This window comes from Ceratotherium simum, chromosome 17 (genome assembly GCF_057802395.1).
Source record: "Ceratotherium simum simum isolate JZ-2026a chromosome 17, ASM5780239v1, whole genome shotgun sequence".
NCBI lineage: Eukaryota > Metazoa > Chordata > Mammalia > Perissodactyla > Rhinocerotidae > Ceratotherium > Ceratotherium simum.
In genome coordinates this window covers 11,349,776-11,377,753 of record NC_141916.1, presented here as the reverse complement: position 1 = coordinate 11,377,753, position 27,978 = coordinate 11,349,776, and the positions used below count along the sequence as shown (strand labels likewise).

Sequence of the window (27,978 nt, the reverse complement as noted above, 5' to 3'; positions counted from 1 at the left end):
ACTCTTATCTTTATCATTTTTTTGCTTTCTTTTTGCTGTCTTTTTTCAAACTTGAGATGGATGTTGAGCACATTCATTTTCAACAATTTTTTCTTTATTAATATATGCATTTAAGACTATGAATGTCTTTCTGCATATTATTTTACTTTCATCACACAGGTTTGTTATGCAGTATTTTCATTATTATTCAGTTAAAATATTTTCCAATTTCCATTAGGATTTCTACTTTGAGCCATTAATTATTTAGGAATTTCAGAATTTCCAAGCATATGAGGTTTTCTAATTATTTCAGCAATGCCAACATAATTACTCAGTTGTTTTACCATATAACACACACACTAAATTCTCAGGGTAAAAATACAATACTACCTCTAATCCTATCATCACTGAAAATGGTTTAAAGTTTTGTTCACAATTCTTAGGATATATCTATCCCACTACAAATGTATGGACAAATTATTGTCTTTTTTGTATGTGTGAGAAAGATTAGCCCTGAGCTAACATCTGTTGCCAATCCTCCTCTTTTTGCTGAGGAAGATTGGCCCTGGGCTAACATCTGTGGTCATCTTCCTCTACTTTATATGGGACATGGCCACAGCCTGGCATGATAAGCAGTGCATAGGTCCGTGCCCGGGATCCAGGCCTGCAAACCCCCAGGCTGAAGCAGAGCGCCTGAACTTAACCATTACACCACCAGGCCAGCCCCCAAATTATTCTCTTTTAAAGACACTTAGAGTTGTTTCTTCTGTGTGGTTATGCCAACACATGGATAGTTAGGCTAATTTGTTTAATTTTGTTTTTAAATTTTTGGGATCAATATCTTCTGGAGGAGGAGGAGTTATTTAGTTTTATTTTTATGCAAAACATTTACATAGTCCAAAAACTTATCTATGAAATAAAGAACTAGGCTGTGATAGGCAAAAATAATGTCCCTCAATGATATCCACACTCTAATCCCCAGAACGTGAGAATATCTTATGCTACTTGGCAAAAGTGACTTTGCAGTAATTAAGGTTGCAGACTTTTTTTTTTTTTTCTTTTTCCCCAAAGCCCCAGTAGATAGTTGTATGTCATAGCTGCACATCCTTCTAGTTGCTGTATGTGGGACGCAGCCTCAGCATGGCCGGAGAAGCGGTGCGTTGGTGCGCGCCCGGGTCCGAACCCTGGCCGCCAGCAGTGGAGCGCGTGCACTTAACCGCCAAGCCATAGGGCCGGCCCAAGATTGCAGACTTTAAAACAGAGAGAGAGTATCTGGGTGGGCCCAATCTAATCATAGGAGCTCTTAAAAGCAGAGAACTTTTTCTAGCTTGCGGCAGAAAAGATGCAGCAGAAAAGGAAGTGGGAGCGATTTTTCTGTATCTATTGAAATGATCATACGGTTTTTCATTTTTCATTTTTTTTGGAATTTTTAATTTAATTGAATATTTTTACCATCTTAACTATTTTTAAGTGTATAGTTTAGTAGTGTTTAGCATATTTACATTGTTGTGCAATGGATCTCCAGAACTTTTTCATCTTGCAAAACTGAAACTCTATAACCATTAAACAACTCCCCATTTCTCCCTCCCGGGCTGTTTCATTTTTTTAATATGGTGAATGAAATTAATTCATTTTCTAAGGTTTTTTATCTTTGCATTTCTGTAATAATCTATGGACATAAAGTATTTTTTAACACATTGCTACATTCAGTATCCTAATACTTTATTTTTACAACTATTTTCGTACATGAAATTGGTCCATAATTTTTGTTTTTTGTACTTTCCTTTTCTTGTTTTGGCATCAAGTTATTTAGCTTCATAAAATGCCTTTAGGAGCTTCCCTCTGTTTCTGTTTTCTGGAACAGTTTGCTAAGATAGGGATTAATCTATTCTTTAAAGATGTGGTAGAACTCTGTGAGACTGCCTGGATCTGAAGTATTGTGGGGTGGCTTTCACTACTGATTTAATTTATTAATGGTTACATGACTTTTTAGGTTTACTATGTCATGAAGTTTCAGTAAATTATAATTTCATAAGCCACTATTCAGTTGTCTAGGTTTTCAAATGTATTAGCATAAAGTTATTTATGGTGTTTTCTTACTTTTAAATACTGTCTATTTTTGTAGATATATCCCCTTTTTCATTCCAAATATTGACTTTTATCTTTTCTCTTTTTTTGTTAGTCTGTCTTACCAGAGGTTTGTCTATTTTACTAGTTTGAGAACCACCTTTGGTTTTGTTTATTCTTTCTATTGTCTGTTTACTATTTCATTATCATCTTCATTGTTTATTATTTCTTTCCTTTTCCTTTCTTTATGTTTTTCTGCTCTTTTCCTTTCCAAATTCTTTGAGTTCTTTTTAGCACTAAAAAAATCTGTATTTAATTTTTTCAATAAGTGTTACATTTATATAGGCCAAATATAGAAATCTTTAGAAAGATATACAGAGAAAAGTCTTCTTAGAACACCCTGTCCCTCATCAGTCCATTCCCATCCCCACATGACAAGTAACCATTGTTAGCTTCTTTCCTGTTCTTGCAGAGATGTTTTTAGTGCATGCATAGGCGTGTGTCTGTGAACTCTTTCCAAATCACTATATAAAGAGCTTCCTCATTCTTTTTTCTTAAATTGAGGTGAAATTCATATAACATAAAATTAGCCATTTAAAAATGTACAATTCTTGGGCCGGCCCCGTGGCTTGGGGGTTAAGTGCGCGCACTGTGCTGCCGGCGGCCCGGGTTCGGATCCCGGGTGCGCACCGACGCACCGCTCCTCTGGCCATGCTGGGGCCGCGTCCCACATACGGCAACTAGAAGGATGTGCAGCTATGACAGACAGCTATCTGCTGGGGCTTTGGGGGAAAAAAAAAATCTTTAAAAAAAAATGTACAATTCAGGGGCCAGTGGCATAGTGGTTAAGTTCGTGCACTCCGCTTATGTGGCCCGGGTTCGTGGGTTTGGATCCTGGGCACGGACCTATACACCGCTCATCAAGCCATGCTGTGGTGATGTCCCATATACAAAATAGAGGAAGATTGGCACAGATATTAGCTCAGGGACAATCTTCCTCACCAAAAAAAAAAAAAAGTGCAATTCAGTGGCATTTGGTACATTCACAATGTTGTGCAACTACCACCTCTGTCAAGTTCTAAAACATTTTCATCACCCCAAAAGGAAACCATGTACCCATTAAGTAGTCACTCATCATTCTCTCCTTCCCCTAGCCCCTTCCCACCAGTGTACTTTCTGTCCTATAGATTTACCTCTTCTGAATATTTAAAATAAAAAGAATCATATGATATGTAATCTTTTGTGTCTAGTTTTTTTTCCACTTAGCATAGTGTTTTCTGGGTTCATCTTCATTTTAGCATGTGTCAGTACTTCATTCTTTTTATGGCTGAATAATATTCCATTACATATATATACCATATTTTGTTTATCCGTACATTTGGGTTGTTTTTACCTTTTGGCTGTTGTGAATAGTGGTACTATGAACATTTGGGTACAAGTTTTTTTTTGAGTATCTGTTTTCAATTCTTTGGATATATTCCCAGGAGTAGAGTTTCTGGGTTATACAGTAATTCTGTTTTTAACTTTTTGAGGAACTGCAAAACTATTTCCCATAGTGGCTGCAACGTTTTACATTCCCACCAGCAATGTGTGAGGGTTCCAATTTCTCCACATTCTTGCCAACACTTATTTTCCATCCTCGGGCTGTGATTTTTTTTTAATTGAAGCATAACTAACTATAACATTGTATAAGTTTAAGGTGTACAGTGTGTTGATTTGATACATTTATATGTTGCAATATGATTACCACCTGTATCATGTCACATAATTAGCATTTCTTCTGTGGTGAGAACAATTAAGATCTGGTCTCTTAGCAACTTTGAAGTTTATAATACAATGTTGTTAACTATATGTTTTTTTTATTGAGGTATAACTGAAATCCAACAGTATATTAGTTTTAGGTGTACAATATAATGATTCGATATTTGTATATATTGTGAAATGATCACCATAATAAGTCTAGTTAACACCTGTCACCACATATAGTTACAGAATTTTTTTTCTTTTCTTTTTCTTTCTTTTTTCTTTTTTTTTTCGTGAGGAAGATCAGCCCTGATCTAACATCCATGCCAATCCTCCTTTTTTTGCTGAGGAAGACTGGCCCTAAGCTAACATCTATTGCCAATCCTCCTCCTTGTTTTCCCTTTTTCTCCCCAAAGCCCCAGTAGATAGTTGTATGTCATAGTTGCACATCCTTCTAGTTACTATATGTGGGACGCCACCTCAGCAGAGCCGGACAAGCGGCGTGTTGGTGCAGCCCGGATCCAAACCTGGGCCACCAGTAGCGGAGCGCACGCACTCAATTGTCAAGTCAGGGGGCTGGCCCAGAATTTTTTTTCTTGTGATGAGAAATTTTAAGATTTACTCTCTTAGCAACTTCCAAACATGCGCTACAGTATTATTAACTATAGTCACCATGCTGTACGTTACACCCCCACGACTTATTTATTTTATAACTGGGAGTTTGTATATTTTGACTCCTTTCACCCATTTTGCCCACCTCCCACCCTCCACTTCTGGCAACTACCGATCTCTGTATATCTGAGCTTGTTTGTTTGTTTGTTTATATTCCATGTATAAATGAGATCATACAGTGTTTGTCTTGCTCTGTCTGACTTATTTCACTTAGCATAATGCCCTCAAGGTCCACCCATGTTGTCATAAATGGCAACATTTCCTTCTTTTTATGGCTGAATAATATTCCATTGCATATGTACCACATTTTCTTTATCCATTCATCCATCGATGGACACTTAGGTTGTTTCCACATCTTTGCTATTATAAATAATGCTGCAATGAACATGGGGGTGCATATGTCTTTCTAAGTTAGTGTTTTCATTTTCTTGGGATAAATACCCAGAAGTGGAATTGTTGGGTTATATAGTAGTTTTATTTTTAACTTCCACACTGTTTTCCATAGTGGCCACACCAATTTACATTCCCACTAACAGTGCACAAGTGTTCCCTTTTCTCCACATTCTCACCAACACTGGTTATTTCTTGTCTTTTTGATAATAGCCATTCTACCACTGTGGTTTTGATTTGCATTTCCCTGATGATTAGTGATGTTGAGCACCTTTTCATGTACCTATTGGCCTTGTGTATGTCTTCTTTGGAGAAATATCTATTCAGATCCTCTGCCCATTTTTTAATTAGATTGTTCAATTTTTGCTGTTGCGTTGTATGAGTTCTTTATATTTTTGGATATTAACCTGTTATCGGATATGTGGTTTTCAAATATTTTCTCCCATTCACTATGTTGCCTTTTCACTTTGTTAATGATTTCCTTTGCTGTGTAGAAGCTTTTTAATTTCATGTAGTCCCACTCGTTTGTTTTTGCTTTTGGTGTATCAAAGCCAAAAAATCATCCCAAAGACCAATGTCAAGGAGCTTACCATGTATGTTTTCTAATTTGTTAATTTTTTAAAGGACTCTTGTATATATGCTCCTGAGAGATATTGACCTGCAGTTTTTTTTTCTAGTACTGTCCCTGTCCTTATAATGTCTTGGTAACAAGGTTGTGCTAGCCTCAAAAAATAAGTTCAAAAATGTTCTCACTTTTTCTATACTCTGAAGAGTGTGTAAGACTGCAATTTTTTGTTCCTTGAATGTTTGCTAGAGTTCACTTGTAAAATCATCTAGGCCTAAGTTTTCTTTGTGGGAAAATTTTAAACTGTGATCCACTTTCTTTAGTAGTTTTAGGAATACTCAAAGTTTTCTATTTCTAGTAGGATCAGTATTAGTAAATTATATTGTTTTAGGAATTTTTATATTTCATCTGATTTTCAGATTTATTGTCATAAAGTTGTTCATGATATCCTTCTATTATCTGTTTAATCTCTGGAGCATTTGTAATTAGGTTCCTGTTTTCATTCCTCGTCGGTTATTTTTGCCTCACTCTTTTATTGTTGGTCAGTCTCAGCAGAGGTTGGTCGGTTTTATCAGTCTTTTCAAAGAACCAACTTTTGGCTCTGTTGAGCTTCTCTATTGTATTTGTTTTCTATTTCACTAATTTTCACTCTATTCTTTATTTTCCTTCCTTCTACTTTTTTGGAGGGGTTTAATTTGTTGTTCTCTCTCAACTTTTTTTAATTGAGATATAATTGACATATTATATTAGTTTCAAGTGTACAACATAATGATTTGATATTCATATATATTTCAAAATGATCACAATAAGTCTAGTTAACATCCATCACCATACATAGTTAAAAAAATTTTTTGTGATGAGAACATTTAGATCTCCTCTCTTAGCAACTTTCAAATGTGCAATACAGTATTACTAACTATCTTTACCATGCTGTACATTACATCCCCAGGATTTATTTATTTTATAACTGGAATCAACCTGGCCTAATGAATGCTTAGGTCATTCATTTTCAGCTTATTTTTTTTTTATAGTACATCTCTTATAAATTTCTCATCAAGTAGTACTTTAGAGATCTCTCACAAGTTTTTATGGCTACTTTAAATTCCTTATGTAATTTTTAAATGGATAATATTTTACCATAATTCAAAACCCAGAAAGTATAAAAAGGTGTACAATGAAAATTCGCCCTCCAAGCTTATCTCCCATCTGCTCAGTTCCCATGGGTGCCCCCCTCCCCCACTCCACAGGTAACCTTGTTCTTCGTTATTCATGTGTCCTTCTAGCCTTTCTTTGTGCGTTTACAGGCAATTAGGACTAGAGATTCTTATTTCAAATTCCTTTTACTCACACCCAAATATAGGATATTAAATGCACTGTTCTGCATCTTGTTTTTACGCCCCTTAGAGAGTTTTCAATGGCACTACATAGAACGCTTCCTCCTTTGTTTTTATGGTTGCATATTATTTCATTTAGAAACGTTCCATCATTTTGTCACCATTACAGTCAAGATTAAAATTGTTTCCCCCAATCTTTTGTTATTACAAAAGATTATTACAGTATGCATATGTACATGTGTAAATATATCCACAAAAGTACAATTGCTGGGAAAAGGTATGTGTTTTAAAAAAAGTTTTATTTTGGAAAACTTAAAACATATATAAAATTAGAAATATTATAATGACTGCTGTGTATCACCTAGCTTCAACAATTATGGCCAGACCCGTTTCATTTCTCCCCTGCCCTCTTCCCTGCACTACCACCCAGTACTCACAGATTATTGTGAAGCAAATCCCAAATGCCAGGTCACTTCATCCATATGTCAACTGAAATAAAGAGTCTAGGTAAAGGTTAAATGAAGCAGTTTATTTGATAATCAAAGTGAGGAACTCGAGTCCCAGGAAAAAGTCCAACAGAGTATTCTGAGGAACTGCTCCAAGGTCTACAGATCTGAATGCAGTTTATATAGTTTTTAACAAAGCAGTGTCCATGCAGCAAAGGGCTTACACATCTAATAGTCATATACTTCAAAGATAACATAAACAAGAGCTTATTGGTTATACATCAAACAAGGCTTGGAGTGTTGGTATTATCTATGTGTGGAGGGAGGCAAGGACCAGGGTCGTGACTTTTCCTGTTGATCTCTAAGAAATGTGGCTGGGAAATGTGAGAGCGAGGTACCCTTTTTTTGTGTGTGCGTGAGGAAGATTAGCCCTGAGCTAACATCTGTCACCAATCCTCCTCTTTTTGCTGAGGAAGATTGGCCCTGAGCTGAAATCTGTGCCCATCTTCCTTATTTTATGTGGATGTCTGCCACAGCATGGTTTGATATGTGGTGCGTTAGTCTGCACTGGGGATCCGAACCCGAAAACCTTGGGCTGCCAAAGCGGAGTGCATGAACCCAACCACTATGCCCCCAGCTGGCTTCTGCGAGGTAGCCTTTATCTTTTTCTGTTGTGGATCTGTCCAGCTGGCATCTTCAGTCATGAGGTGTGGGGTTGCAAGGTCATTCTCACACAGGCTTAAGTTGGCCTGCATGGCTGCTTCACAGTACAGCTTGGATTTTTGTACTGACTTGAAGCCTATGCAGCTCGCTTGCTAGATTTTCCTGTTAGACCAGGGAACGGAGTCCCAAAAGTTTGTTCACACGTATGTGAAGTATAGCTCCCTGTTTATCTCTAAAAGATAAAGCCTCTTTTAAAAAAATAACCACATACCATATCACACTAAAAAAATTAACAATAATTCTTTAATATAATCAAATATTCAGCATTTTCAAATTTTCCTGATTATCTCATAATTTTTCAATGAGAAAATTATGGTTGGCTTGTTTGAATCACAATCCAAATAAGGCCCATATACTCCATTAGATTGTCCTGGCTCTTTATTTTTATTTTTATTTTTTTGTGAGGAGATCAGCCCTGTGTTAACATCCGCCAATCCTCCTCTTTTTTGGCTGAGGAAGACGGCCCTGGGCTAACATCCGTGCCCATCTTCCTCCACTTTATATGGGACGCCGCCACAGCATGGCTTGCCAAGCAGTGCGTCGGTGCGCGCCCGGGATCCGAACCAGCGAACCCCGGGCCGCCGCAGCGGAGCGCGCGCACCCAACCGCTTGCGCCACCAGTCCTGGCTCTTTAAACCTCCTTCAATCTGTGGATAGTCCCACCATCATTTTTTGTTTCCTTGCAGTTTATCTGTTGAAGAAACTCAACGTTTGCCCCCTTGTTTTCCATAGTCTGCCTTTGCTGGTTGCATCCCCAGGGTGTCTTTTTTTGTGTGTGTGTGTGTGAGGAAGATCGGCCCTGAGCTAACATCTGCCAATTCTCCTCTTTTTGCTGAGGAAGACTGGCTCTGGGCTAACATCCCTGCCCATCTTCCTCTACTTTATACGGGACGCCGCCACAGCATGGCTTGACAAGCGGTGCGTCGGTGAGCGCCTGGGAACCGAACCGGTGAACCCCGGGCCGCGGCAGCAGAGTGCACGCACTTAACCGCTTGCACCACCCGGCCGGGCCCCCCCAGGGTGTCTTTTAATGTGTTCCTCAGTCTCCCTGTGTTTTCTGTAAATGAGTAGTTAGATCTAGATCAGATTCTGATTTCTTTTCTTTTGTTGATCCCACAGGTTTTGCTATAACAATATTTTCGTTATCAATCAATTATAACTGTTTTCTAATTACATTATGATTTCTGCTTTGAACCATGGGGTTCACAAACAAATGACAGAGAGAACATGGATGATCACACAGGATATTATAGAATCAGGCCTGAGAGTGGTGTATATCACTTCACCCACACGTGGACAAAACTCAGTCACACAGTCCCATCTAACCCCAGCAGAGACTAGGAATGCAGTTGAGCTGTCTGATGTGGAGGAGAATGAGATGAGTTTGGTGAACACATGATATGGCCTCTACCAGTGTCTACCCTTTCAGTCACCAAATCTCTGTTTTGTTTCTACTCGCATATGTATAACACACTCTAGTCCTTGCATCAAGTTCAAGCCAAAATCTCAGAGTGGTTTGAAGTCCTCCTCCTCAGTTCCAGATGTGGCTCCTCTCTGCCTCCCCCTCCCCCCACACCCAATACATGGTAGAGCAGGTGCGGAATGGCTGCAGTGAACGCCCACACTCAGGAAAGGAAAGAATGGAAGACCAACTGCAGTCAATGGCTCTTAGTGACACTGGCATCCTGCAGGACAGGCGTAGTGAAGTTTCCTGCTGTGCCGTGGAGAATTTCTCTGATTAGACCCTGGTTCTGCTATCTGAATAAACATCGTTGTCTATTTTCTCCATGACCCATGGATCCACCTTAGGCGTAGGTGTGGGCTTGCTTATTTCCCATCCTCCATGATCACATCTCAAGTGGGCTTTGGAGAATATTTCCTCCTTGGGGCTGCACAAGTTTTGGAGCCCATTTCCTATATGTAGAAATTTGGAAGCCTTATGGTGGTTTTACACTTCAGCTGTCAAACACAGACTGTGGTTTCTTTGCAAGACGATGCTTCAAAAACTTGGAGGAAATTTTGGGAGTGATGGATCTGTTTATGCCCTTGATTGTGGTGGTGGTTACATAAGTGTATACACATGTTATACAACTCAAATGGTAAACATTAAATACGTGCAGTTTGTTGTGAGTCAATTATACCTACAAAAGATTGTAAAAACATGCATGCATACACACACACGTCCACACACAAAACAAAGAAAACCTAGCTTCCGGCCTATATACTTTGAGTCAGTTCCATTTTACTGCTACTAACCATATTCAGAGTTCTTCCCTGGTAGTAGACCTTAAGTCTGCTTTATTTCTGTGCTTCCCCATTCTCTCTCTTAATTTAAGAGAGGACACATTCTTAATCTGTTTTTTTGGTCACAACACTGGATATTAGTGAGCCTTTTTGGTCAAGGCCTTCTCAGTTTTATTTCCCACTATTTTGAGTCTTAAAATAATAGAGTTTTCTAACGCTTCAAGGCTTCATGTTTCTGGACATGTGTTCCTTTTCATATTTGCTTGCAAAAAAAAAGACCAATTCTCCCCTGAGCCCATCTCTTTTTTTGTAATGCAGCCCAAATGTTCCCGTGCATGCTGCCCATTTGATCCTTTCCAACCCCTTCCCCTGGAGCTCAGTAGCATATAGTATGATTCCCAATTATTACAGACATCATTTTACCAAGTATTTTGTCATTGCATAACATGATTCCTCACAGAGGCTTTGGTCTCTCAGCTTCACACTTACCCTTTTAGAACATCTTCTCAAATGTCAAGAAGGAATCCTTTAATTACATTTCTCAGACTTCCTAACCATCTGGGTTCGTGTTAGGTTTTGACAATGGTGGAGGGAGCGGCAGTGGGGACAGTGGTAGCGGTGGGATCCTGGGTTCCTATTCAGGCAGTTCGGTTTCAGCAGCAGCAGCAGTGGCCCAGCAACGGTGGACTCTGGGTGACACCACTTCCCCTTTTACTCCACTGGCCTTAGAGTTAGACTTCCTGCATTTACTAATCGTTGTTTACTATCTTGCCTTTCTTGCTACTCCGTCCTTTGTGACACTATTGTAAATGATTATCTGCATTAAACTTCCTCTATTTGAAATACCCAGAATTGTTTCTATTTTCTTAACAGAATAACGTTTACTGTCTTGTTTACTATTAGCACCCTCAAAAATGAAACATTTAGGTATAAATCTAACAAAATGTGACTAATATCTTCATGAGGGAAACTATAAAACTCTGATGATAGAAATCAATGAAAAATTAAATAAATGGAGAGATATTCCATGTTCATGGATAAGAAGACTCAATATTGTCAAAATGTCAGTTCTTTCCAACTTGACCTATAGATTCAACACAATCTCAATCAAAATACCGGCAAGTTTTTTTGTGGATATTGACAAAGTGATTCTAAAGTTTATATGGAGAAGCAAAAGATCCAGAATAGCCAACACAATATTAGAGGAGAACAAAATTGAAGGATTGACACTACTCGACTTCAAGACTTCCTATAGGGCCGGCCCCGTGGCTTAGCGGTTAAGTGCGCGCGCTCCATTGCTGGCGGCCTGGGTTTGGATCCTGGGCGCGCACGGACGCACCGCTTCTCCGGCCATGCTGAGGCCGTGTCCCACATACAGCAACTAGAAGGATGTGCAGCTATGACATACAACTATCTACTGGGGCTTTGGGGGAAAAATAAATAAATAAATAAAATTTAAAAAAAAAAGAAAAGAAAGAAAATGAAGGCCTATCTTTAAAAAAAAAAAAGACTTCCTATAAAGCTACAGTAATCAAAAAGTAATGTATTGGTGAAAGAATAGACAAATAGATCAATGGAATAGAACAGAAAGCCCAGAAATAGACCCCCACACCAATATAGTCAACTGACCTTTGACAAAAGAGCTAAGGCAATGCAGTGGAGAAAATATAGTCTTTTCAACAAATAGTTCTGGAACAACTGGACATCCATATGCAAAAAAAAAGAATCTAGACACAGACCTTATACCCTTCACAAACCTTGATACAAAATGGATCATAGACCCATGTGTAAAATGTAAAACTATAAAACTTAAAAAAAATAACACAGGAGAAAATCTAGATGACCTTGGATATGGCAATAATTTTTTAGATACATCAAAGACATCATCCATGACAGAAATAATTGATAAGCTGGACTTTGTTAAAATTAAAAACTTCTCCTCTGTGAAAGACTCTGTCAAGAGAATGAGAAGACATGCCACGGACCGGGAGAAAAATTTGCAAAAGACATACCTGATAAAGGAATGTTATCCAAAATATACAAGGAACTCTTAAAACTCAACAATAAGAAAAGAAACAGTCCAATTAAAAATTGGGGAAAAGACCTGAACAGACACCTCACCAAAGAAGCTATGCAGATGGTAAATGAGCATATGAAAATATTCTCCACATTATATGCCATCAGGGAGTTGCAAATTAAAACAACAGTGAGATATCACTGCACACTTATTAGAATGGCCAAAATCCAGAAAACTGACAATACCAAATGCCAACGTGGAACAACAGAAACTCTTATTCATTGCTGTTGGGAATGCAAAACGTACAGCCACTTTGGAAGACAGTTTGGCAGATTCTTACAGAACTAAACATACTCTTACCATACAATCCAGCAATCGCATTTCTTGGTATTTACTCAAGTGAATTGAAAACTTGTATGCATAGAAAAACCTGTCCATTGATGTTTATAGCAGTTTTATTCATAATTGCCAAAACCTGGAAGTAACAAAAATGTCCTTCAATAGGTGAATGGATAAATACACTGTGGTACATCCAGACAATGGGATATTATCGTGTGGTAAAAAGAAATGAGCTATCAAGCCATGAAAAGACATGTAGGAATGTCAAAAGTGCATATTACTAAGTGAAAGAAGCCAATCTGAAAAGGCTACATACTGTATGATTCCACCTATATGACACTGTGGAAAAGGCAAAACTATGGAAATAATGAAAAGATCAGTGTTTGCCAGGGGTTGGGGGGAGAAAGGGATGAATAGACAAATCACAGAGCATGTTTAGGGCAGCGAATCTGTTCTGTATGATACTATTAACGGTAAACACATGTCATTATACATTAACCAAAACTCATAGAATGTACAACACTAAGAGTGAACCCTAGTCTAAACTGTGGACTTTGGGTGATTATGATGTGTCAGTGTAGGTTCATTGATTGTAACAAATGTACCACTCTGGTGTGGGATGTTGACAGTAGAGGAGACTGTGCACGTGTGAGGACAGGGGTTATATGGGAACTCTCTGTATTTTATACTCAATTTTTCTGTGAACCTAAAACTGTTGTAAAAATTACAGTCTATTTAAAAGGAAAAAAATGAAATGTGGTTTTCAGAACACCAGCTCCAGCATCACAGTGGTATATAGAAGGGTGGGTTTGAATCTGAAAGATAGTTTGACAATCAGCACACTCTCCTTGCACACAATACAAGAAACTAGAACAATTCAACTTTATTCATCAACTTCCCGATGTGTATGTTATTATTTTGGTGTGTTTTAATTTCTATCTTAATAGTTAAACTCCAGAAGACATTAGTATCATTGTTGTTTTTTACTGTCAATAATCATGTAGGATTTTTACCTATTCTCCACTTCATTCCTTCTTACATCTCAGACCTTCCATCAAGGATCCCTGTCCTTTCATCTGAGGTACATCTTTTAGAATTTTCCTTAGTGAGAGTCTGCTGGTTGCAAACCCTCCTGGGCTCTTTTTTTTGGTCTGAAAATATTTATATTTTGCCCTTCTTACTGAAAGCTATTTTCAATGGCCATAAAATTCCCATTGGAAGTTATTGATTTCATCACATTGAGGAAATCATTTATTGTCTTCTGGCTTCCATTGCTGCCATTGAGAAGTCCGTTCTCAGTCTAACTGTGCTCCTTTGAAGGTAATCTGTTTCTCTGGCTGCTTTTAATTTAATTTTTATTGTGGTAAAATTTACATGCAGTGAAATGCACAGGTCTGGTATGTTAGAGGTCAATGAGTTATGACAAATGCATACACCATATGACCCATACTCTGGATACTTTTAAGACCTGCTGTTTTTCTTTAGTGTAACTCAGTTTCACTGTGATATGTCTATGTGTAGACTTCTTTTCATCTATTCTGCTTGAAATTTGTTGGGCCTCTTGAATCTGTGGATTTGTATCTTTCATTAGTTCTGAACAATATTGAACCATTATCTTTGCTTCATTCTCTCTTTCTCTTTCTAGAACTCCAATGATTTAGATTTCTCACTTTACTCTCCATATGTCTATTTTTTCTTTCTGAGTCCTCTCTTTGTTGCTATGTTTCATTCTGGGTAATTTCTTCCAATCTATTTTCTAGTTCATTAATCCTATCTTCAGCTAAATCTAAACTGCTCTTTGAGTTTTTAAAAGAAAATTGAAATGGAAAATTTCAAATATAATCAAAAGTAAAGTAAAATTAATCTCCATGTATTTATCATCCTGCTTCCACTATTATAAAATATGGTCAATTTTGTTTCATCTATACCCCCACCACTTCTCCCAGACTCCCACAGAGGTAGTTAAAAGCAAACGCCAGACATTATACTGTTTTGTTGGTAAATACACGAGTATGTATCTCTAAGAGATAAGGACTTATTTTTTTTTAACACAACTGTAATACCATTATTACATCCAGCAAAATTAACAATGATATCTTAATATCATATAATATCCAGTCAGTGTCCAAATTTCCCTCATTGACTCATAAAAGTCGTTTTATAGGTAGTTTAATTCAGGGTCCAAACGAGATCTGTACATTGCATTTGGCTGATATGCTCCTTAGACCTTTTCAAAGCTATAACAGTTCTCCTACCCCCATTTTTTCTTGCAATATATTTGTTGAAGAAACTGGAGCATTGGTCCTGTTTTATTTCTGATTATATTTTGATGGTATTATTTAAAATACTTCCTATTTTTCATATTTCCTGTAAACTGGTAGTTATATTTAGAGTCTTGTTTTTTTTGGCAAGAATCTTTCATTGAAAGTGCTCCATACGTTTTACCATATCCCACTGAGAAGCACATAATGTCCGGTTGTTCCTCTTTTCATGATGTTAAGTTTTATCAGGATATGCACATGGTGTCAGCTTGATTCACCTATGAGCTTCTTACGTAATGTTCTGACAGCCATTTGTGACTATTATGTAGATCAACTATTTCATTAGGGTTGTAAAATGATGACAGTATAACATTACTTCTGCACTTATTAGCTGGAATTCTTCTATGAAGAATAATTGCTTCTTAAACTATTTAGTTACTTTACCCATTCAGTTTTTAATTTAAAACTTCATATTTTTCATTTTTAGAACATCTATTTTAAAGATGTTAGATCATTTTTATATATCCCTGTTTTCTGATATACTTTCAAGTTTCTCTGTTATTTCTTTAAATGTAGCAAGCATAATTATTTTATAATCTGTGTCAGATAATTACAATATCTGAAGTCTTTTGGGCTCAGCTTCTGCTGTTGTTTTTTCTAGTTCTTATTCATGGTGTCCTATCTCCCTTGTGTTTAGTTACTTTTCATTATAAGCTGCTAACCTTCCTTGGAAAATGATTTGTGGGAGCTTTTTGGTGCCTAGGATGAAGGGACATTTTTCCAGCGTGGATTTGCATTTGCTTCTGCCAAGTGCTTGGGGCATTACACTCTCCTCCTCAGAACCACTTAAATCTAAATTTACATCTTGAATTTTTTTGTAAAGCTCCCAAATGTTGTGAAATTGGACCACAAATTTCTTAAAGGGCCTACTTATGATCACAAAGTCCCTTGCTCTGTTTGGCAATGAGGCAACCTTCCTTGCAGGTCCCTGGAGCTGTAGAGCTGGGGGCAGGTTCACTACTGGAAGATCTTCTCTCAGACTCTCCACCTCGAGTGAGCCTTCTGTTCCTTCCTTTGGAAAAGAAAAAAAAAAAAAAAAAGACAACAACAAAGCTCAATTCTGCAAGTTGGGCAAATCCCCTCCGAGCAAATGTGACTGCAGTGTTTGGAATACCTCTTTAGGTTTCTGACTTCATTTAGATTTTGGCTTGTTAATTCTTTACTGTCTTGTTGGCTTTTAAAAAGGAAGATATGTACATTTTACCCAGCATTTTCAGTTGTTTTTAGTGTGGGGATAACCAACCATATTGAAGAAAACAGAAGTCTGTTTAGCTTTCCAGCAAAACTTTTTATTTTCATTGGAATTAATGTCTCTTTTTCCCCTTAACTTTCTACGTACTTATCATCAATATACTCCTAAACTCTTCTGGTTATACAAATTTCTTCTCAATAAGTCCAAATGTATTAGAAATTCTATAAATTAGATATTCTATAAAGTGATTTCTTGAAGAAATCACTCCTAAATCCTCTGAACTGCTCTAATCTTGATGAATTGATCTCTAGTACTGCCTAACAACTGGGGAATTGCCCTCACCATTGCCCTGGGAACTTCTTTTGTTTGTCTTTTGTGCTGGATCCCTGTTTCTTGGATTCCATACCTTTCTCTTTTTTGACTTACTGATTTGTCTTGGTGTAATAAATCCTTTCCTATCTTTTTGAAAAACAATGCATGGAGTATCAATATTTTGAGAACTTGCATATCTGAAATTGTCTTTATTCTGGACTTACAATTAAATCAGTTTGGCTAAGTGTAGAATTCTAGGTTTGAAATAATTTCCTTCTAAATTTTGAAGGCATTTCTTTATAGTCTTCTACCTTACAGTGTTAATGAATTGATTAGCCTAATGCTGTTCTGCTTTTTGATCCTTGTGTGCAACTTGTTCTTTCTCTCTGGAAGCTTTTGGAATTATTTCCCTGTGTCCAGTGTTCTGATATTCTATAATGATGTGTCTTGGTGTGGGCCTGATTTGTCCTGCCGGATACTTAGAGTGCCCTTTCAATTTAGAGACTCAGTTCTTCATTTCAGGTTTTAAATAATTTCTTTCTTTTTCTTTTTTTTTTTTTTTTGGCTGGGAAAGATTCACCCTGAGCTAACATCTGTTGCCAATCTTCCTCTCTCCCCAGTGCATAGTTGTATATCCTAGTTTTAGGTCCTTCTAGTTCTTCTGTGTGAGCTGCTGCCACAGGATGGCTACTGACAGACGAGTGGTGTGGTTCTGTGACTGGAAACCAAACCCGGCTCACCAAAGTGGTGAGAGTACCGAGCTTTTAACCACTAGGCCATCAGGGCTGGCTCTTAAAGAATTTCTTTGATTATTTCTTCCTTTCTGATTCTCTCCTCTCTTTCTGGAGGTCTCATTATTCAGATGTTTGACCTTCTGGACTGAGTCTCTAATTTTTATTAATTTTCTCCTAAAGTAGAGGAATTTTGGTCTTCAAATTTATCCTTCAGTCTTTCTATTGAATTTTTATTCCTCCTATCATGGTTTAGAAATGTCTAATGATCCTTGGCTGTCTGTTTTTATTTGAGTGAGGACATTAAAAAGCTGATTGGAAAGACTGTGTGAGGGCTGGGGCATGTAGGCCAAAGGCTTAAATGTAGGATTCCTTCATCTATTTCCTTAAGACAACCCTGATGAGAGTATCTTTGGGATTCCTCTTGGGCTGATCCGATTCCCCAGAGAAGTTTTTCCAAAGGTGTAATCATGCTCTTGTATACCTTTAAGAATCAACTTCTCAGGTTTGCTAAACCAGTTACCATTCCTCCACTTGCTTTCTAGCTTCTAAAACGTTGCTGCTGTTGTCTCCTTTCCCTTTCTCTTCGTTATTACACAGCCTGAAGGATAATACGTGCGTTCGTCCGCACCCCACCCCCCACCCCCACACCAGTCTTTAACTAGAAGTCCCCATTATTTCTTTAGAATAATTTTATTGGAGGACAACTGCAGGATCCTGTAGAAAGGTTTTGACACAAATTACCAGATTGCCCTAAAGTTGTATATGTGAAAAGAGGTAATGCTTTACATAATAATTGTTTGCTTTGCAGCAAGTATTAAGTGACGTTCAGGGGTATTGCATGCCCCCACCCATCAGCCTCAATCTTCTGCTTGGCCAGGGCCGGATACAATGCAGAAAACGACTAAAAAAGTGACAGGAGATGCGCTTGACAGCTGGGCAAAGACAGAAAAACTGCTGAAAACGGCCCAGCACGTAGACCGCGCCTCTCTGGGACTGGGAGTGGGTGGGAGGGGGCCTGATCTCGTTGGTGATTGGTTCCTCTCTGGCCAATCACGCGCAGGGAGTTATTTTGCTAATAGTCATGCTCCACCTCCCCGTGGGCTATGGAGCTACGTTTACAAATAGGAATAGGGTACGTGAGAGGGACAGGACATCTAGCCAATGAGCCCTTGGGGCCTTGATGGGCGGGGTGAGGCCTCTGCCAGGTTTAGGGCGGAAGGAGTCGTCCTGGATAAGAAGGGGCACGAAAGATGGCGGCGGAAACGCTGCTGTCCAGTCTGTTGGGGCTGCTGCTCGTGGGGCTCCTGTTACCCGCAAGTCTGACGGGCGGTGTGGGGAGCCTGAACCTGGAGGAGCTGAGCGAGATGCGTTATGGGATCGAGATCCTGCCGTTGCCTGTCATGGGAGGGCAGGTGAGGAGGGTAGAGGGCCGAGGGTCTGGGACGGAAGGGGAAGGGGAAAGGGTAGAGGATGAAAGACAGCAGTGGAGTCTGCGGCGGGAGCCCCAGGAGAATCGGGAAGAGTAGGTAGGGGTTTTACGACGACTCCTGAGAATCGCAGACTGAGACCTATTCCCTTGGGGCCAGGGACTGGAGGGGTGGGGCTTCCCGCTGTCAGCTTCAGTTCCCAGTTCCTGATCGAAACACCCAGACTCCGCCCCCGTGGAGAAGTGGGAGTGCCCTGTCCCTTCACCCGCCAAAACAGCTGGAGGGCCTGTGGCTCATTCTGTCTTGACTGGGCTCTTCCCCAGGATCTGAAGAGGGATCTCGTTGTTCTCCCTGATCCCAGCCTCTCTTTGCCTCCCTGGCCCCTGACCCTCCCTTCTTTCCCAGAGCCAAGCTTCGGACGTGGTGATTGTCTCCTCTAAGTACAAACAGCGCTATGAGTGTCGCCTGCCAGCTGGAGCTATTCACTTCCAGCGTGAAAGGGAGGAGGAGGCACCTGCTTACCAAGGGCCTGGGATCCCTGAGTTGTTGAGCCCAATGAAAGACGCTCCCTGCTTGCTGAAGGTGAAAGACACTGGGGTGGATGGAATGAGGGCTTGGGAACTATCTATCTGTGTGAGAATCAGAGTGCCTGTGAATGAGGAGGCATTGGGAGCACCTGTAGGAGTTGAGAAGGCCATTGGAGGAGTAGACTTATTGTCCAGACAGGAAAGAAGCAAAGAATCCTGCAACCACTGATGACACTTTTCTGAATGTAGAGGAGGGTTAAGATAGATCTCAGAATAAGGGTTAAACCAAGTTTGAGGTGCCTAAAGAGGGTCAGTGTGGGATAGGAGGGGCACTCCCCTAGGGAAGCCTTCCTGTAAAGTCACCCCCTGCCCCATCACTCTCTGTTCAGTATCCTGTTTTATTTTCATCATGGCACTTTTTGTGATCTGAAATCATCTTATTAACTGAATCATCAGTTGATTTGTTTTTGGTCTGAGTCCCAGCACTAGCATGTAAGTCCATGAGGTCAGAGAATTTATCTTGTTCACAGCTGTGTCCCCAGTGGCTAGAACAGCACAAAGAATGTTGTAGAAGTTCAATTAATATTTGAATATTCTGTGTTTCCCTGGTCTGAGTGCTTCAAGGATACCATGATTTCTTATCTTTATGGAGGGCAAAGAAGGATTTTTTTAAAAACCTTAGAAAAGGGAGGAATAGAAAGACCACAGGTAGAAAATAGTTAGACTTTAAAGGCATCTCTCCGAGTCACAGAAGGAAAACAGCCCTTCCTCCTCACTAGATTCTAGAGAATTGAACGTGGAAGTAGAGGGAGATGAGAAGTAGATGAGAGGTTCGTGTCTTGGAGCCAGGAGAGATTCTGGTTCCAAGAAGAGACATCTGAACTCCATCCTCTGACTGTTCCTTTTTTTATCATCAGACCAAGGACTGGTGGACGTATGAATTCTGTTATGGACGCCATATCCAGCAGTACCACATGGAAGGTGACTCACGCCTACATTTTCCCTAAGCCCTCAGCAGCATGTCATGGAAGGTGACCTGCCTCCCCCATCTCCTTCCCTCCTAGTCCTCTTTGAAGGGAGTAACCCTGCTTCACTGTGGTTTCTCTTGCAGATTCAGAGATCAAAGGTGAAGTCCTCTATCTCGGCTACTACCAATCCGCCTTCGACTGGGATGATGAAACAGCAAAGGTGGCCGGAGTGGGGGATTGGGAGAGAAAGGGGTGCTGGCTGCAGGCCAAGATCCCTGACAGGAAGGGGAGGGTCAGGAGTAGCTGACATGTTTTGTGGGGCTTGATGGCCATTGGGATGAAGTGCCATTCTGCCACCTTGCTGTCTTTCTCACGCCCTGTCCCTCCTGCCTGATGTCCTCCCCAGGCCTCCAAGCAGCATCGCCTGAAACGCTACCACAGCCAGACCTATGGCAACGGGTCCAGGTGTGACCTCAATGGGAGGCCCCGGGAGGCCGAGGTTCGGGTGAGTCTTGAGAGGGGGACGTTGATGCTCCCTCAGTGACAATTCAGATTCTAAGGGAAGAAAGAGATTGGTTCTTATAGTTAAGAGCATCTCTCTCAGACCCTAAGCCCTAAATTTAAGACTCATGTTTCCAGCTGCCAGGTGGACGTCACTGCCTGGATATTCAGAGGCACTTCAAGTCAGCATTTCTCAAATCCTCCCCTCGGAACCCCCAACCATACTTACTCTTTTCTCCCTGTTTCTCCTTTCTGTCACCTAAGCTAGAAACCTGCGTGTCATTACCGATTCTTCACCTTGTCCTCCTTTCTTCATTTAATGATGCTTCAGCGAGGTGGTGCCGGTGTACGTAGTGGGCTCCGCTCCGGGGATACAGTGGTGGGCAGACATGCAGCCTCTGCCCTCATGGAATGCACAGTCTAGAGAGGAGGAGTCACAGAGATGAGTCTGGGATTACAAAATGAGGGCTGATATGAAGGAAAGGAATCTGGTTCTCTCAGAGTAAATAACAGCCTGTACTTTCTACTTTTAGATTTCTTTCACAATTTCCCTCTTCTTTCCCTTGCTTGGTACCTTCATCTCTCACCTGCATCACTGCCAGCAGCATCTTAACCATGTTCCTGATCTAGTGGTCCTTAACTGAGTTCAAGCAGGCAGATGCATGGTGGAAAAAGTTCCTCAGGTGATTCTAATGTGTATTCACAAACATACACACCTGCAGAGAACCACATGACACAAGAGTTATCCTCCTGTAATGCAGATTTGCACATGCAATTGTGTGCTGATAAATGTTGAACACCCAGATCACCAGGGTAGGGTGCGGGGGTGGAGGGGGGAGCCCTGGTTTGTACTGTATGCTGGTATCGTTGCTATAAATATCCCACCATGGCTGAATTCATGCCATCACCATGATTTCAACTGTCTTGCAACATTCCTGAAAATTTCCCAGGTGCCTCTTGTGAACTGGTGTGAGCTGGCTCTGATACCCTACTCTAAGCGCTTGTCACTTCTCTGCCCAGTCCTGAAAAACTTTTGATGATTCTGTCTTGCACAAATGATAAGATCCAGATGCTTCAGCCCAGACTAGGGTGGTAGCAGTGGAGGTGGTGGAAAGCAGTTGGATTCAGGATATATTCTGAAGGTAGAGCCAATGCAATTTGTCGATGGATTGGAGGTGGGGTGGAGTCACATATGGCTCCAAGGTTTTTAGCTTGAGCAACTGGAAGAAGGGAATTGTCATTGACTGAAGTAGGAAGGAATGGGTTTGTAGGAGGATAGTAGGTTGGTGTTGGGCATATGAAGGCCAGGATGCCTATTAGACATCCCAGTGGTGACGTCCAGTGGTAGCTGGCTCTGTGATTCTGGAGTTCAGGGATGGAGATATAAACACTCGTTGTGTTTCTGCCCCACTGGACTTTCTATCCTTTGAACCAGTGGTTCTCATTGTTCCCTCTGCCTAGAGCTGACTTCCCATAGATTTTTGAATGGCTGGCTCCATCCCCTCATTCGGATTATATATCCCTGTGACACCTCCACAGGGAGACCTAACATAGGCACGCACGCGCGCACACACACACACGCATGCACCCTTCTGCCCCATCCTGCTAAACACCTACAGTGTTTTATATTCTTCAAAGCATGTATCATTTCCTGAAATTATCTTATTTGTTAAGTTTCTCTCTCTCTGTCTCGCCCACTATAATAAGCTCCAGGAAGGCAGGGACAATGTCTGTTTTATTTTCTGCTGTATCCTCAGTGCCTGGAACAGTGCCTGGCACCCAAGTAGGTGCCCAGAAATTATTCATTGAATGAATGGAATGAATGATAAGCCAGTTCAGATGTCACTGATTTTATGTGAACTTTCTCGGCTACCCCAGAAAGTTGGTTGTGTTCTTTCAGCATTTCATATACTTACATCCACGTCCACATGTATCCGTGTCTTAGTCCGTTTGGGCTGTATAACAAAATACCACAGACCTGGTAGCTGATAAACAACAGAAATTTTTTTATACAGTTCTGGAAGCTGGAAGTTTGGGATCAGGGGGCCAGTGTGGTGGCGTTAGGGCCCCTTTCCAGGTCACAGACTTCTTGTTGTATCCTCATGTGGTGGAAGGGGCGAGGGAGGTCTGTGGTGTCTCTTTTATAAGAGCATTAATCCCATTCATGAGGGCTGTATCCTCCCGACCTAATCACCTCCCAAAGGCCCCACCTCCTAATACCATCACCTTGGGTGTTAGGATTTCAACATAACGAATTTTAGGGGGACCCAAACATTGAGACCATAGCAACCTACAAGCATCCACACACATATATAAACTATTAGAGCACTTACTTCATCGTTCGAATTATTTCTTTACTTGTTTGTACCTTCAGTAGGCCAAGAACTGAGGGCAAAGACTGCATTTTCCTCATATCCTTCGATGTATGCCCTGTGCCGAGCACTATAAGAGAAACTAGGGGTAAAACGGTGACTGAGAGACCCAGTCCTGCTCTCAGGAGAGAGACATTAAATAAACAGCCACAACATGCAGGACAAATACTCTGACGGGTAAAGTACATGTCACAGGGGAGCACACGATAAAGGAACTAACCAGGTCTAGGTAAGGGGAGGCCTGTGGAGAAAGTGACCTTTGAACTGGCCATTGAAGGAGGAAGAGTCAGTCCAGCAGCTATAGAGGAGTGGGAGAGGGAAGAGGAGGGCGTTCCAGGTGGAAGATACAGTAACTGCAAAAGGCCTGGACGCAGAGGGAATGGCCAACCCCAGGAACTGGTTGCTGTTCGCAGTGACTGGAGGGAATTGTGGGAAGGGAGTGGGAGGCAAGGCCGGACAGTTGTTAGGGGACGAGTTACAGGTCATGAAGCTCTGTCGCTATGTTGAGGAGTTTGGACTATCTGAGAAACAAGGGGGAACCAATGGTGTATTTTAAGCAGAATGATGACATATTCAATTTTGATTTTGAAGGTTCACTCTGGCTGGAGGACAGCAAATGATTGGGGGAACGGTTAGGAGGCGGCTGCAGTAATCCAGGGGAGAAAACAAGGTGGCCCAGGGATGAAGAAAAGTGAATTTTTGGAGAGATTTAGGGGGCAACATCAATACAGTAAGATTCCCAGTTTTCTGGCTTGAGCAACTGGATAGGTGGTGGTTCCCGTTACTGAGAGAGGTATAGTGGGAAGAAGAGTAGGTTTGGTGAAGGAAATGATCTTGGTTTTGAATATGATGATTTTAGTGGCTGCAGGCATCCAAGTAGAGACATCTGAGGAGGCTGTTGGATCTGTGGGTCTGGAGCTCAGGAGAGAGATCTGAACTGAACCCAGAGTGCTGGGCGTCATCAACATATTGGTTATAGTTGAAGCCACAGTATGGACGAAATCCCCCCCAAAGAAACAGTATATAGGGAGAAAAGTGAAACAGAACTTTGAGGAAGCCATCTCTGGAAGCATGGGCAGAAGGGGGCTTTGCCAAAAAGAAGGGGCCAGAAAGGAGACTAGGGTGACATGGAACCCAGGAAGGATATGTCCCAAGGAGGGACTGGTCCATGGTGTTGGCTGCATCTGAACCTTCAGGGAAGAAGAGAATTAAAAACTACTTGTGGGTGATCATGGGAATTATTATTTTAAGCAAAGCAAAGCATGCACATGGAAATAAAAATTCAGATGGTGGGCAGGGGAACCAGAGGAAAATCTGTAAGTCCTCTCCTGCCAGTCACCCGTGATCTGTCCTTTGGTCGGACTTAATGACAGAGGCCATTGGCAATCTTTGCTAGAGCAGTTTCAGCGAGGTGGTGAAGATGAGGTGGTGAGGAACGTGGTGAAGAGGCAGAAATCTTGGAAGAAGTCTGGAGATAAAGGGGAGAGAAAAGGCGAGCACGAGTGAGAGGGGCTGTGGGGTTGGGGGGTGGTACCTTGTTGTTGTTGTTTTGTGATTTAAGATGGGAGCGTGTTTAATGCTGTTGGGTGGACCTAGGAGAAAGGAGAGGTTGAGGGACAGGAGAAGGAACGAGAAGAAGCGTGGGCAGGGCTGGAGGGGGAACACAGGGAGGGCAGTTATCCCGAAGAGGGGGGCTCTCAGGTTGTAACTAGAATGGAAGCAGGTGTATTTGCTGGGGAGTCTGGAGGTTTGAGTGACAGGAAGTTGAGGGCGTACTATCTAGCTGCTTCTCATTTTTATATCCTGTTGGACCACTGAAGTTCGTTGTCCGCGTGAGTGAGTCAACCCCGCTCCAGGGCAGGCCTGGTGAAGTTCTGTCAGCCTGATGGCTCCATGGTAGCAGCAGTGTCCATAGTGTTGGATAACAGTGCAGTTTCTATGTGGTTTGGGAACAATTGATTAGCCATCTGGAATTAAATGAATTTGGATCCCTATCTCAATTCTTAGTTAAGATTTCAGAGAGATTTAAGGTCTTTTCCTTTATTTTTATTTTTTTAAAGATTTCATCTATTTATTTTTTCCCCCCAAAGCCCCAGTAGATAGTTGTATGTCATAGCTGCACATTCTTCTAGCTGCTGTACGTGGGACGCGGCCTCAGCATGGCCAGAGAAGCGGTGTGTTGGTGCGCGCCCGGGATCCGAACCCGGGCCGCCAGCAGCAGAGCGCACGCACTTAACTGCTAAGCCACGGGGCCGGCCCAAGGTCTTTTCCTTTAAATGTATAATTATGAAACATTTCAAACGTACAGAAAATAAGGTCACAGAGACCCACAAATTCACTGCCAAGTTAAACAGATATTAACATTTTGCCATATTTGCTTCAGATCTGTTTTTTTAAATAAAAGGAATAAAATGCTAATGATACAGTTAAAGCCCACCCTCTCATTTCTTCCCTCCCCTTCCTCTCCAGCAACAACCACAACCATCTCCATGCTTGCTTTGTACTTTTATTAACTGATACACATATCATAGACAATATACATTGTTTTGTGTTTTAAAAGTATACATCATTGGTATCAACTTGCTTTTTCACTAATCAGTGTTTTTGCTGTTTCTGTGGTATGACATGGAGATCTAGTTCAATGATTTTAATGGCTGCATGGTGTTCATTGTTTACTTACCCATTCCTCTATAGAGAAACAGTTGGGTTTCAACTCTAATGCTCTTTTGGTAACTGAGGTATAGTTGACATGTAACGTTATGTGAGTTTTGGGTGTACAACCTAATGATTCTGTATTTATATATATTGTGAAATGATCACCACAATAAGTCTAGTTAACATCTGTCACCATACATAGTTACAAAAAGTTTTTTTTCTTGTAATGAGGATTTTTAAGATCTACTCTCTTAGCAACTTTCAATACACAATACAGTATTATTATTATTTTTTTTTTTTTGAGGAAGATTGACCCTGAGCTAACATCTGTTGCCAATCTTCCTCTTTTTCTTTTTTTCTCCCCAAAGCCCCAGTACATAGTTGTATATCCTAGTTGTAGGTCCCTTTAGTTCTTCTATGTGGGATGCTGCCTGAGCATGGCTTGCTGAGCGGTGAGTAGGTCCGCACCAAGGATCCGAACTGGTGAGCCCCGGTTGAAGTGGAACGCAGGAACCCAACTGCTCTGCCACCAGGCCGGCCCCTGCACTACAGTATTATTAACTGTAGTCGCCATGTTGTACTCTGGACTCTAATGCTCTTACACACGCTGCTGCAATAAGGTCTCATTGTGAACGTGCACAGTTTCTCCGGGAAAATACTTGGAAGTGGAATCACTGGGTTACAAGGAATGTATGTTTTATTGGTGAATTTGGTGCACTGCCCATTTTTTCACTTTTTTTTTTTACATATAGGCATTCTTCACTTATTTTTATTATTTTTAAGTTATGGTATAATATACATAACATGAAAGTTACTATTTTAACAATTTTTTTTTACCTTTTTTTTTTGTGAGGAAGATCAGCCCTGAGCTAACATCTGCCAGTCCTTTCCCTTTTTGCTGAGGAAGACTGGCCCTGGGCTAACATCCTCGCCCATCTTCCTCCACTTTATATGAGAGGCCACCAAAGCATGGCTTGACAAGCGGTGCGTCAGTGCACACCCGGGATCCAAACGAGCGAACCCTGGGCCGCCGTGGAGCACGGGCACTTAACCACCTGTGCCACCGGGCCGGCCCCTATTTTAACAATTTTTAAGTGTGCAATTCAGGCATTAAGTACCTTAACGATGTTATATAACCATTACTACTATCTATTTCCAGAACGTTTTCATCATCCCAAGCAGAAATTCTGTACCCATTACGCAATAACTCCCCATTTCCCCCCTCCCTCCAAGCCTCTGCTGTACTTCGTGTCTCTACGAATTTGACTGTTCTAGGTACCTCATATAAGTGGAATCATACAATATTTGTCCTTTTGAGTCTAGCTTATTTCACTTAGCGTAATGTTTTCAAGGTTGATCCATGTTGTAGCATATATCAGAATTTTATTCCTTTTTATGGCATATTTCTTTTATGGAATATTTAATAATATTAAATATTATTAAACAGAGACTCTGTTTGAGTCCCTGTTTTCAGTTCTTTTGGGTATATACCTAGGAGTGGAATGTACCTTATGGTAATTCTATGTTTAGCTTTTTGAGGAACTGCCAAACTATTCTCCACAGCAGCTGCACTATTTTACATTCCCCCTAGCAATGCACAAGGATTCCAATTTCTCCACACCCTCTGCAACACTTGTTATTTTGCTTTTTCATTTTTTTAAATAATAACCATCCTAATGAGTCTGAAGTGGTATCTCATGGTGGTTTTGATTTGCATTTCCCTAGTGACTAATGATGTTGAGCACCTTTTCGTGTGCTTATTGGCCACTTGTATATCTTCTTTGGAAAAATGTCTATTCAAATCCTTTGCCCAGTTTCGAATTGGGTAATTTGTTTTTTGTTGTTGAGTTGTAGGAGTTCTTTATATATTCTGGATATTAATTGCTTATCAAATGTATGATTTGCAAATATTTTCCTCCCAATCTGTGGTTTGCTTTTTTACTCTCTTAATAGTGTTTCTGATGCACAAAAGTTTTTAATTCTGTTGAAGTCTTATTTATCTATATTTTCTTTTATTGCCTGTGCTTTTGGTGTCATACTTAAGAAATGATTGCCTATTCCAAGGTTGTGAAGATTTTCACCTATGTTTTCTTCTAAGAGTTTTGTAGTTTTAGCTCTTAAATTTAGGTCTTTGATACATTTTGAATTGATTTTTATATATGATGTAAGGTAACAACTCCATTCTTTTGCATGTAAATATCCAGTTTTTCTAGCACCACTTGTTGAAAATACTATTCTTTTCCCTTCCAATGGTCTTGGTACCCTTGTTGAAAATCAGCTGATAAATACGTGAGGGTTTATTTCTGAGCTCTCTTTTCTATTCCATTGGTCTATATATGTCTATCTTTATGCCAGTACCACATAGTTTTGATTACTGTAGCTTTGTAGCAAGTGTTGAAATTAGGAAGTGTGAGTCCTCCAACTTTGTTCTTTTTTTTAAGATTGTTCTA

General features: G+C 40.5%; 1 protein-coding gene across 4 annotated transcripts in view; it reads left to right on the top strand.

Annotated features, from left to right (window-relative positions):
• Positions 1-18,295: 18,295 nt before the first annotated feature.
• OS9 (OS9 endoplasmic reticulum lectin) overlaps positions 18,296-27,978 on the top strand; it is a 31,650-nt gene continuing 21,967 nt past the window's right edge. For all 4 annotated transcript variants that reach the window (XM_004429334.3, XM_004429332.3, XM_014786681.2 and 1 more), the window contains exons 1-5: positions 18,296-18,490; positions 18,911-19,087; positions 19,950-20,013; positions 20,144-20,220; positions 20,407-20,505. In XM_004429334.3, the coding sequence (XP_004429391.1) occupies positions 18,329-18,490; positions 18,911-19,087; positions 19,950-20,013; positions 20,144-20,220; positions 20,407-20,505 (579 nt within the window). In that variant the 5' untranslated portion in view covers positions 18,296-18,328. The remainder of the gene's footprint in view (positions 18,491-18,910; positions 19,088-19,949; positions 20,014-20,143; positions 20,221-20,406; positions 20,506-27,978) is intronic.